The 12,857-nt window shown below is 41.7% G+C and overlaps 1 protein-coding gene across 1 annotated transcript in view; it reads right to left on the bottom strand.

Annotated features, from left to right (window-relative positions):
* The window catches only part of VWF (von Willebrand factor), a 116,774-nt gene that overhangs the window by 21,653 nt on the left and 82,264 nt on the right, over positions 1-12,857 (bottom strand). The window contains exons 34-42 of the mRNA XM_021540069.1: positions 12,558-12,735; positions 10,879-11,099; positions 9,814-10,006; positions 8,849-9,190; positions 5,045-5,250; positions 2,583-2,685; positions 2,376-2,450; positions 1,750-1,854; positions 1,078-1,283 (exon numbers count right to left, since the gene is read on the bottom strand). Of these exons, the coding sequence (XP_021395744.1) occupies positions 1,078-1,283; positions 1,750-1,854; positions 2,376-2,450; positions 2,583-2,685; positions 5,045-5,250; positions 8,849-9,190; positions 9,814-10,006; positions 10,879-11,099; positions 12,558-12,735 (1,629 nt within the window). The remainder of the gene's footprint in view (positions 1-1,077; positions 1,284-1,749; positions 1,855-2,375; positions 2,451-2,582; positions 2,686-5,044; positions 5,251-8,848; positions 9,191-9,813; positions 10,007-10,878; positions 11,100-12,557; positions 12,736-12,857) is intronic.

The following is a 12,857-nucleotide window of genomic DNA, read 5'->3' as shown; positions in this document are numbered from 1 at the left end:
GAAAATAAACTGTAGAGTTTTATCTGCAGTTGGTGGAGTTGCCTAGGGTCTCAGTTTCCCTGTAAGTATAATGTGACACAATATTTAGGGATAATAAATAGTAAGTCCCCTAGAAGGAGCCTTGAAGACAAAACTTTCAGCTAAACCATCTGATCTGAAGAGATCCTACTTGGAGCTAAAAGCTTTCATCCTCTTGTATCCTCTGGCCAACACAGCTATCCCTTTAAAGCAGAGCCATCCCTTATATTGAACTTCCTATTAGTAAATTTACAGCTTGGTATTAAAGAGAGAACATTTATTTTTATAGCTAGAGCAAGTAAGCCTCAGAGACATCAAATAAATTATGCAAGGTCATGAACTACTTAGAAATGGACAATAAAAGGTAGGTGCCCTGTACTGCAAGACAGGGTAACCCTATGTCCAGGTTCAATGACACAGTTACATTGCCCTGCAACCTCTCCTCTAAGCAACTTTATCTTAAAGGTTAACATAATGTAACAAATTAATAAAAGGTTGGCAAAATAAGAAAAATATACCCTGGTGAAGCTTTTGCAGAGTCATAATTTGGCAAAAACTTAAAAGTGCTGATATAGTTCTTAAAAGACACAACACCTTCTCAGACAGAGACAAAGGTAATCAATGAGCACACGGAATTTTAGGTCTAAGGTGTACCAAATACGCCAATAAATTTAGTATGGGATTGGAAGAATATATAGTAATTGTAGTGCTCCCGAAGTGTTACCTGAGAACAAAAATCACCTCTGAAATTCCTGATGTTTGAGTAACCTTTAAATTTCAAATGGTTTTTCATATTATTTTAAATTTACAAAAAATTGACTGTTTGCCAATTTAAATTACTGTATGTCAAAATAAATTACTGTAATAAAAGAAGCAACAGTATGAATTAATAGTGTGTTTCTTTCAGGCACTTGCAAATTAAAAGTGCCCTGGCATCACTTCCAGCAGTCTCATTGGGTGTTTAATTCATATCTAGCTGGCTGCCTGCTTGCTCTGGTGCTGCCGCTCTATGTGGAAAAGACACTCTCATCCATGGAAAAGACATTTCAGTTCCCTTACCCGGTCTGGAATGCAGGTGGTTGATACACAGCCACAGTCATTGGTGAGAGACTGGGAGAGATAGCCCAGAGGGCAGCTCACTGTGGAGTTCCTACAGCTGCAGACACACTCGTATTTGTCACAGCACTCGGTCTTGACAAGGGTCAGCGTCCGGTGTGACGGGCAGGAAAGGTTTGGGGTGGAGCTGCACATTTCCCTGTTGCAGGCTGGCAGGAAAAGGTGGACACCATGTCAAGCTCACGGATTTTCAGAGTACTGCCAGTGAACAGGATAGTTCTCTGGCAGCAAGGCATTAATCACCGCCTCAAAACGTTATAAATGTGCTTAAAACCTGAGGAGTAATGCAGATATAAAAGGCTCTGGTTCGGGAACTCAAAAGCTTCTGCCCTGCCAAAAAAAATTCTTGTCTCATACACAAACAAGATTTATAAAATAAGCATCAGGGTCAGAGAACACATGTCCAAGAGTAAAGTGTTTCTCTTGCCCTTAATTTGAAAGTGCACTCCAAGTGCCAGCAATACACTTCTGCCAAGTCTGGGAAATCATTAAACGTCCATTGGCACCAAACTTAAACCTTTCAGAGGCGGGGGGAAATAATGTCTAAAGGAAGTTGTCAGTGTTGCTCAAATGCAGTGTTCCAGTGTCACTCCCTGCTAGGAAAAATGATCTTACCACATGTGTAATTTGGTCTGCATTCTCCGGGGTTGGTCAGGGCAAGCTGCAGGCCAAACTCACAGACAGGGGCAGGAGGCAAATCACAGGAAACCAGGTCACACACTAAGAGCAGAAATTCAGAGTGTTTAAAACCACACCTACTTAGTCCTCAAGAAAACACACACACACACATGCACATCCCCATTAAACTCACACTCAGTTGCTGTCTTAAAATACAAAGTACATTAGAGTTCAACAGGTCAAAGTTTGTTTTCAAAATAGCTCAGAGAAGAGTTCAAGCTTGGGTTATGGGGATTAAGGTTCTAATGTTGTATTTATTAGGTAAATATAGATGATGCAAAAATAAATGCTTGAGATAAAAACCATTCTAATGTCATTTAGACAAAAAAATTGCTCCATTCCCTTCTTCTTCTACTACAGAAAGAGAGACAAAGTTGGAAGCGAATGGAAATTCATATCCTTAGGAGCTGTCTGGTTTTCCACATGGATGATTGTACAACAACTCAATGGTATCAAAAATGCAGCACTGAATTAATAATTTTTTTTAAGGGACTGTGTATCTTAATAATAATATCTGGTAAATGTACAAAACAAGAAGATTCCAAGAGTTTACAAGAACCTACCACACTCATACTCAGGGCAGCACTGGCCAGGGCCCTTGCGCAGGCGAGTGACTTCACACGGACCACACTGGACAGCTGGAGAAAACATCCATGAAACAAGTCTGCATAAGAACTAGGAAGCCAGGAACCAGAACATCAATTCAAGTCCAATCACAGAGCTAAATTTGAATAATATGAATTAATAATATTGAATAATACTGAATTTACGTTGGACAGTCGGGCAGGGTCGGAGCGTGCAGTTTATCCTCTTGTTATCAAGACACGTGCAGATCTTGCAGGGCTCATTCTCAGGAACCCATGTTTCCATGTGCTGAAGGAAAAACCCCAACAGAGTGTTACACAGCAATCCCATGCTCTGGTATGATGGGATTGGGAGGATGGGAGTGGGTGAGGATGAGTAACATTAACCTGGGAAATCAGAAAATTTATGACAATTTATCTATGAAGGGTTAGTTGCTCTGTTAACAGTAAAAAACTAAGGGGACACATGATTCTGCAATGACTGTCATGTGCCAATTTAGCAAAAGATGTAAAGAATGAATGGATGGGACAAGGAATTTCTATTGTTTTAAGCATCAAAAATTCTCAGATATAAATGCAATTGCAGGCTATTGTGAGTAACAGTGGACTGGTACTACTACATACCATGATTGCATGTTCAGTGATAATAAGGGAAACAGCATTATTTTGGGAAATACAGAGAAGTGTCTGCTTTCCCTAATTAGTAACACAGAGAAGAATTTCCTATACACTAAAAAATATGCACTATTTATTTCTCTGTGTTGAATTTCCCTAATTCTTCAACAAGAGAAATAAATAGTGCATATTTTTATATTAAGACTATTTGGAGTGTCATCACTTGACTCTGCAGTGGATTGAGGGCTGGAAAAGCACTGTATCACCTCTAACACCAAACATTACTGTGGTGACTACCTGGGGGCAATGAGCACATTCAGAAACCACCAGTAAAGAGAATAATTTTTCAATCACTGCTCCTTCACAGGAGAGTGGAAATCAATGATATTAAAGCTACAGCCAAAGTCATCCACACAGAACTATTTAACACCCATGTGAATAGTGAGGTAAGAGTGGAAGGCTGCATTATCAGACATTTTAACCTGCACAACCAATCCAGGTTCTGGGTGAGAACATGTAGAGCAGGTCAGGATGCCACAAAAAAAAAAAAAAAAAAAAAAAAAAAAAAAAAAAAAAAAAAAGCTTTCCTCTGGAAAACTCTGGAGCATGGTTTAAAACTAACACCCTGCTGATCCCTTTAGAGACAGGAAGGAAAAAGAAAGGACAAATCTAAGCATACTGCACCTATGCTCAAAGATAGTTACATGTTTTAAGCCTTTAAGCCACCCTGTGAGTGTTGGGACTAAAATCCCATAAGCCCAAACACAATCCAGGGTAGAAAAGAACAGAGGAATGAACACCAGAAAAAAAAGGAGTTCAAGGAAATACTGACCCAAGGGTCTATTATATTGCTCACAAAGCTAAGCCTGCAATGATGTAGAGGCAAAATGGCTACATGAGCTGATCCTCCCCAAAAATCTCATGAAGGAACTAAAGCCCATAAAACACTGCAATTAAAGTCCCTTCTCCTTCGAATCCTATAGCAAAAACGTGGATTGAAGAGGGCTGACTGATGTATGTGCAAACTCTAAGAGCTGAGTAGCTGGGAGAAAAGAGGAACCACCCCTGCTACTTGGAACAGGGGACCAGGGGACACACCCACTGTGTGATGCTGGAATCAACAGTGTCTTTCACTGCAGTCTGGCACCCAGCATCCACACTTTTCCCAATCCCATGCTGCCACAGAGAGGGCTGCCTTAACTAAGCAAAGTGGATTTTCAGTAAAACCAAAATGATTAATTTCATTGAAGGAATAATTCTCCTCAAAAAAAAATAAAATTATATATATATACAGACAAACTACCACTTGACAAAAGATTGACTTGGTCTCACCACTCACTACCAATCACTGGAAATATTTCATACATGAATTGGAAAGGACACACAAGGATCATCGAGTCCAGCTCCTGGCCCCACACAGACACCCCAACAATCCCACCCTGTGCATCCCTGGGAGCACTGTCCAAATGCTCCTGGAGCTTTGGCAGCCTTGGGGCTGTGACTATTCCCTGGGGAGCCTGGGCAGTGCCCAGCACCCTCTGGGGGAAGAACCTTTTCCCTGATACCCACCCTAACCCTCCCCTGACCCAGCTCTGTGACCTGTCCCTGGTCACAGAGAGAAGAGTTTGATGCCTGTCTCTCCACTGCCCTTCATGAGGATTTCAGTGAGCTTTGCAAAGACAATACAAGACATTTTAAGTAAAGGATTTATGATTAAATTGTCATTACTAGTAAAAGTCTGCTAAATGGAGACATTTATCTTGGTAAATATTCACTTATGCCATCACTCTTCCTCTCTTTCCTCTACACACCCCTCCACATGGAATTGTCATGCCTTGCCAGGTCTGTACAATCCCAGTTGTGATCTTTATATCCAGTCCCAGCCAATTTCACACTAGGGGAGCTAAATGGGGCTGACAGCCAGCAGATTAGGAGGAACTAAGATAGAAAATAAAGTATCCAAAGGGAAAATAGATTTACTTTCAAAGCTGTGAATCCCATCCACTGCCAGAGGTTGCTGTGCATGTAGTTACCTGGTGGTGTGTGCCATCCTCGCTGACACACTGAGTGCAGACTTCTTCACTAACACAGCTGTCACCAAAAACCACCTTTCCCTCTGGGCAGAAGCAGCCTTCCGTGGGATAATCCTTGCAGACACTGACTTTGGTATTATTCTCACAGCTCTTCACACAGGCTGTGTGGCAGTGGTTGTACGTCAGATGTGAGGCACATTTCATTGCTGAGCAAGACAGAGAAGAAAACACCACCTTTATCTAAGAGATCTAAAGAAATGAAAACCAGTCTTTCCTATCTAGCTTTCTTCAGAATTCTTTCAATTTTAGAAAGTCATCACCCAATGAATGGATCTGACCCCTTGCAGCACAAATCAACAAACCACATTTTCAGGCCACATTTATCAGCAGCAACATATGACTCATCCCAACAGTGATACACTGGTTTAGGTGAGTGCTCACTTGTCAAATTTTGTTTCCAACACTGGGCTACAGACAAGAATTTAGATCCTTATGTGTATGGTAACAGTACATGGTTAAGAGATAGCCAGGACAGAGTAAAGCATTGAAGAAAGATATCTTTTTTTTTTTTTTTAATTGATAGGCTGCATTGTTCCCACACAACTAAAGAGAGCCAACAAACAGAACATTTTGGTTCTTCAAAACTAAGCCTGCTGGATTTCTGCATCTTTTTAACTGAATTGTCTTATTAACATAATTAATTGAATCAAGGAAAGCTGCATAGCCCTGTAAGACAACAAAGTTTTTACTGATGTGCTCACAAATGTGAGGATATTGTCTCTAAAAGCAAACACAAAATTAGGGCCACAGCTATTCAAACAACCTATGGACACAGCTTCCATACTGTGTATTCCCTTAAGTCTATTTTTCTCTACAGCTTCAATTAGAAAAAATGTTTCTTATTTCCCAGCCTGTGACTGCTGTGAGGTTTATAAAACTTTCTTTCAGTCCCCTGACAAAAAAACATTGAGAGAAAACCTGAGCTCCCAAACAAAGAAGAAAACATTCATCAGCTAAACTGTCTACACATACTCTTCTAGCAGTCCATGGTGACAGAAAAATAAGTCTTTAGCATTAACCCTTTCCATGTTAAAGCAAATTATTGCATATAGTCATAAAATTACTTGGTCTGGACCTGAAAGATTATCTTGTTCCAACCCCCTGCCATGGGCAGGGACACCTTCCACTAGCCCAGGTTGCTCAGAGCCCCATCTAGCCTGGCCTTGGACTCTTCAAGGGATGGGCAGCCACAGCTGCCCTGGGAAACCTGTGCCAGGGCCTCAGCACCCTCACAGGGAAGAATTTCTTTCTAATATCCAATTTAAACCTGCTCTCAGTCAGTGTGAAGCCATTCCCCCTTTCCTGTCACCCCAGGCCCATGTCCAGAGTCTCTCTCCATCTTTCCTGTGGGCTCCCTTCAGGTACTGCAAGGCTACAACAAGATCACCTTGAAGCCTTCTCTTTTCCAGGTTGAATACATCTGAATTCCAAAGAGTATATTCACTCACCCAGGCAGAGTAATCAGGAAGGATTTGTACTGCCTTGAATGTCCCAACATGGAATGACAAAACCTCAAGTGAGATTCTACAAGAATGACAGGGATTCAGTGGACTGGGAGGAGGAAAGCAAGGCAATCCAGAACTGTGCTACTGATATTAAACATATAGTGGTATAGCATGATTATTAAGTTGTAGTGTCTATTTAGTCATTAATGCAACTTGGATACATCAAATGTTGACAATTTAAATTTTTGTCAGTTACATACAGGCATTTGCTGGAAGAGGGACGATAATGATATTGTTAGGACACTTAAGACTTTTACACAATTAGTGTTAAAATGACCAACTCTTTATCTATCCTTCTACAGGCCATGTAACCAGATAGGAATTTGAAAACCGCACAGAGTTATTGAGGCAATCTGCTGACATCCTGCTTTGGACATTACAATTTGCAAAGTCTGGCTGAGGCACTGAATTTGGAAAATGGCTGGCAATGTTCTTCCTCTGCTTTCTAGGACTATAGTCCAAACAGACTGTGTTCAATAACCTATGATCTTGGAAAGATATTTCAAACATTAAGTGGAGGCTTAGGCCAAATTCACATTCACATTCCTGACTTCTTATCCCATCATTCCTTCAGTCTGAGTTTAAAACATCAAAAAAAGCATTTGTTTTACACTTTTTTTCTTTTGTATTATGTCTTTAGGATGCTGGTTCTCCTGTTCTGAAATGAAAAGTATCCAGGCAAAGAAAGCAAAGCAACAAGAAACTAGAGAGGCAGGAGGTGAGAAAACCAACTGTGACATCAAGACACTCTGTGAGGAGGTGGCTGGGAAAGAAAATTCCTACACACATCCACATCTAAGGCACTCACCTAAACCAGACATGCTGAGGGACTGAGTGTCTGTAACCATCACTGCAGAAAGGTTAACAGGAGAAGGTGGAGAATAAGCCACCTCAAGAGTTTTTTACTTGTACTTAATGATGCCTTGCATTTTTGGCAGATCTTTAGGTATGCCTCCTAACAGGAATGAAAAAGAAAAGGAAAAAAGAAAAAGGAAAAGAAAGCAGAACTATTTGTCTATGAAAATTTAGGAGAGAAGGTATACAAAGCAACAGATGTCTGACTTTGCCTCTAGCGTGGGTGTCTCGTTTGCCTTGGTTGGGTTCTGGTAATGTGCAATACTCACATCCTGCTACACAGCACAAACTTTTCACCTCCAAAACACAAGCAAAACCCAGCCAGAAGGAGAATCAGATTTGTAAAGCAAACTACAGCTAGGTCTGCCTAGTTGGCATGTCCTGGCAAGAAATGACAGCACAAAGAGAGGCTATTTCCCCAATTTTCCCTGTAGCAGAAACTTAAAATCACACTGGATCTTCCACCATGTTCTCCAAAGTTTCAGCTTTGATGGAAATGTACAGATTTTGGGAAACTGTTAGAAATAAAAGTCTTATGAGGGGACCCTGGGGGCCATCCCCTAAGTTAGGGAGACACAAGAAGCTTCCCTCAAAGCTGTTAAAAACCCACTGGCTCCTTCCTATGTCTGTTCCTATGTCCCTGAGCCACTCCCTCCCTATTCCCTGACTGACCTTTATATCTGTACTGCCCCAAGACCATGGTGACCCCCTGGCCCCTGGGGAGTGGGTAAGCAGGACTCTCCATGTGTGTGTACCAGGGACCTGAATATCTCACCATGGCTGATTAAACATCTGTGGATACCATGCAAAGGCCCTTTCTGCTTCTTTACCCTGGATTTTACTAGCAGCAATTCAGGTTTCTACAGTCTTATTTTGTGCCAGGTATAAGAGTGACGGGCTGGGAAGCAGTTCAAGTCCAAGTTACGAGTTTCTCTGTCCACCTCAGACTGTCCAACGTCTGCATCAAAACAACAATATCAGCTGCTAAAGAAGCCTAGCAGACTCTCAGCCCAAACCTGCTGCCACAAAGGTTTGGTGGCTGCAGAGCCAGGTACTGTCACAAAGCTGTGGTTACCTGCTCACAGTTTATTTCCCCCTAGCCTGGAATTTTATCAGTTAGTAGTTTACCTAGAAACACTTCTCTTATAACATTCAGCTTAGTGAGTGACCAACCGGTTACAAGATCTGCAACATCACTTGTACAATAAAATTGATCTGGAACATTTGAAAAATTAATATTGCACCGATGAGACGTCCCAAAGAGCGGCAATTTCTGTATCAGTTTTAGCTGATAGGGAACAGACTAAAACTGGTATTACGCTGATGATACCTCCCAAAGCGGGGCAATTTCTGTATCAGTTTTAGCACAGACTAAAACTCTTACGGCAAATCTCAGGCGTTCTCCAGTCCACGCAGACGCCGTACTCCCTGCAGACGTGCGCGTAGGAAGTGATCATCTCGCAGGCCTCCTCCTCGTAGCAGCTGCTCTCCATGCAGGCCTCGTAGAAGATGCTGGGGGTGATGATGCTGTGGCACTCGGCAAAGCGGTCGGAGAGCAGCAGGTGGCAGTGGCCGGGCGCGCGCTCGGAGCACCCGTCCTCCCTGCGGCTGTCACAGAGCCTGCCCGGCTCCGCCACCGTCCAGTCCTGGATGAACGCGCCGCTGTCGGCCGTGGCAGAGCCGTTGCGCAGCGTGAAGTCGTTGACGTGGTTCTGGTCACACAGCCCTGGCAGGGTGAGTAAGGGGAAAAAGAAAAATCTATCAATAATCAGTGCTAAAATAAACCTAGGAAAAAAACAGGGATGGGGCGGATGACGCTGGATGGAGCGGCTCGAGGAATTAATGATATTCCTTATAGCTGTTGTCATAAACACCCTAGGTCTTGTTTCTCATTTCCTCACTAAAGCAGGTACAGCTTCTGCCACAGAGGTACAATCTCTGTATAATTACACCACTGAGGATACCATTAAATTAACTCGCCCAGGTAACAGTTGCCCTTTCAAATTGTTCACCTTCACTGCAAGCACTGGTCAGATTTCACACAGCAGTGAATTTGTAAGAATCTAAAATTAAACCCATACCAAAAACAAAAAGAACAAATCTTCTTGAAAAGATAACTTGAAGCATGAAAAAACAGAAAGCTGTCTCTGCTGTTCTTTCTGAAGTATTACTGGGCATCAGTGAGCTATTACATTAGGGATGAGAGTAGAAAAACTTACACAGATATTCAGTATTACCCAAAAGTGTGAACCTGTTCACCCAGAGAGTTTACAGATTTGGAGATTACCAAATTGCAATAAATAAATAGAAGTTCAAGCCCAAATTAAAAGCACTAACTTTCAAACTTACCACAAAGCCCTTTTGTTCCCGAAGAAAAGCTCTTTGAATTAAGTCTAAGAATAAATTCATTGTTTCTCGGAGTAAATGTGAGATTATGTCCAAGAAGAGAGAACTTGATTTCATGCATTATTTCTCCATAGGCAGTGATTTCAAACAAGTTGCTGGAATAGGGGATAAGAACCCTTTCATCATTAATAGTCACCTGTTTAAAAAAAAGGTGAGGTTGTCACATCAGTTCCAGCAAGCAGTTACAAATCAACCCAATTTTACCATTGAAGCACATTTTGACTTGACAAATACCTGAAGATCCAACTGAATCAGGACATAAGAAACAATTTTGCCAGCTGAAGGTTCCTATTGAGTCTAAAACCATACAGAAGTACTTGACCTTGTAAACACCACATGTTTACAGACTGACAACCTCATGCTGTGAGGTTCAAATGATGTCTCAGTGGAAGTCAAGGCTGTCCAGCACCATGCAGAACTTGGTGTGGGTGTTTTGGTCCACTCCGTTTTGCTACATGAGTCAGAATAGATGGTTTTGGCAAATTGGCCAACTCCTGTATGTCTGAGCAGCCAGAGGCTGAAAAATGGGCTGAGTTTGAATATTCTCTGCCTATGAAACAGATGTAATGCATACTTTGCTGCCCTTTCTTCTAATGCTGAGGTCCAGTTGCACACAAAGTGAGAAGCAACTCCCTAGACCTTCAGCTGGCCAGTCAGGCATAGCTCTGTGAGGGACAGGGCACTCTCCCATGGACCAAACATAGAATGAAGGACCAAAAGACAGGAATCAGAGTGCAGTATGTCCTGTCTGTAATCCTGACTTTTTGGCAGAACTGTCAGGGACACATTGCCAAATCCCATGTTCTTGACACTGGCACACCAGCACAACAGGGAGTACAAGAGGGGAAACGTGTCTGACTCATTTTGCGAACACTGATTGTACCATGAAATGGAGAAGAGATGTTAAAAATAGGCTGAAACTGGATCAAGAGATGACATTTCTCCCCATAACCTGAATTCTGCAGCATGAGCAGACAATGCACAGATGAATTCATGGTGTTTGCTTACTGCCATGTCCCTGAAGAGCTGCACTGCCACACCACGATGCTTCACTTCAATGGAGTCCATGCAGTTCATCCTGGGTGCTGCTCTGCAGGACCCTTCATGGAGCAGGACTTCAACATCGTGGTGCAAGTCTTGAAACAAGGTGTAGGAGCAGTTGCCAGTCAGCTTAAAATTCAGCCCATCAAAAGTCACAATATGTTGAGATGAACTTCCTATACAGACACCTGAAAATAAACAACAAAAAAAAACCCATGTAAAAACCTTTTAAATTTTACTGTTTCTTCACAACTGTTGTGGGCATGGGGAACCAACTAACTGGGAAAGACAGGAAGGTAATGAATTGCAAATGCCGCAGCAAACATTGACAAGAAATTTTGGTAAATACTTCATCACATGTGGAGGATATTTTGCAATATCATTGTCTGGGAACAATAAGTATTATAAAAGATTTGGATAAAATTGTAAAAAATCCCTTTCCCTAAAATTTATTCACATTCAATATGATTTAGTAATAGATTTTATGTAAAAATGAAACAGGGAAAATCCCTTTACTGTTTGTGGAAAGACTGTAACATACTGTTCAACCTTTGCATTGCATGATATTCTGTACAGTGCTACATTTGATTCCAAATAACACTTTTTCACCCTTATCAGATATGTCACAAGTTGATACTCAGGGACTTTGTTTTTCAGACAGGAAACAGGAAAACTGCAGAGAAATAATATGCACAGGATAAACCAATGGCAAGCTGACAGCTCAGTCTCCTGGTTATTGGGTTAGAAACACTTTCTTGTCTTCAAAAACTGGAAAACAAGGAAGATTATAATCCCAGAAGAACCAAAACAAAACCTAATGCTTCTGGCTCATATGTTTTTAAATCTCTTGCTTAAAGGATAAAAAGGACAATATAATCAATGCCAGCAAAACATGTAAGGGGGAAAATTACCATTGTTAATAATTCAGTACTTTGCTTCTAGCTGAGAAATAATATTTTTTCTATTCATTGACCTTCAAATTTAATTTCCCAGGAAAAACAGCGAGGGAGGGAGGGAGGCCTTTGGAGCACTGGAGCATCTTCAGATATTTTACTGTAAATGCTGATAAAGTTCATATATAAATAACAACAAAACAAGTTAGCAATAAAACTGCATTTCTCAATCTTTACTTATTCGTGAACATTTAAAAAAAGATTTAAGGAAAATGGGAATCCTTTTAAATTTCTCATAGGTTTCTGTAGCACAAAATGCACTAATGTGATCCATTTCAAAGCAGTCTAAGAGCACACAACAGCCATGAATCACATTGCAGATCATGCTGCTATAAAATAGGTAACTAGTTCAGCAAGCAAGCACCTTTGTAGTGTAACTCCTGAAGTTGGACAACCTCATCCTTTCCAGCTCACACAGCTTTGAAAATGGAGTGTGAGATTCCCTGATAAAACACTGTCCCTCCACTAATGCAAAACATCAGTGGCCCTGAACTTGCAGGTAGCATTAGGCATTCCAGCATCAGTTAGGCTCTTACACTCCTAATTATTTGCTTAAATATCTGTACAACAATTAAACAGCAATGCCCTCCAGCCTGGTGACTTCTGTGACTGAGAAGCTCCACTAAGCATTACATTTGTGGTCAAACATTTCAGGTGATGGGGAGGGAGAGGCAGCCACAGACAGATACTCACATGGGCACATCCATCGGCAGCCACAAGTTTCCTCCACCTTAACAGCAGGAAGGCTGCTGTGACACACAGGCTTTGGCATCCTCTCACAGTTGATGTGGTGGCTCTCCAGAACTGTGTAATCTCCTGGGAAGCAGGTCACGGTGTGGCACTGGTCTGGTAATGTCCATTTATCACCAGGCTAGGGAGGGAAACACAGATATGCAACAATTGAAACCAAAAATGCAAAGTTTGGCTGGTGTCACGGAACTACAGCCAGAAAGTGAAGTGACCCTGGCAGCAGTGCTACTCATATTAGCCTTG

Source organism: Lonchura striata, chromosome 5 (genome assembly GCF_046129695.1).
Source record: "Lonchura striata isolate bLonStr1 chromosome 5, bLonStr1.mat, whole genome shotgun sequence".
Taxonomy (NCBI): domain Eukaryota; kingdom Metazoa; phylum Chordata; class Aves; order Passeriformes; family Estrildidae; genus Lonchura; species Lonchura striata.
This window is presented reverse-complemented; position numbering and strand designations above follow the sequence as displayed.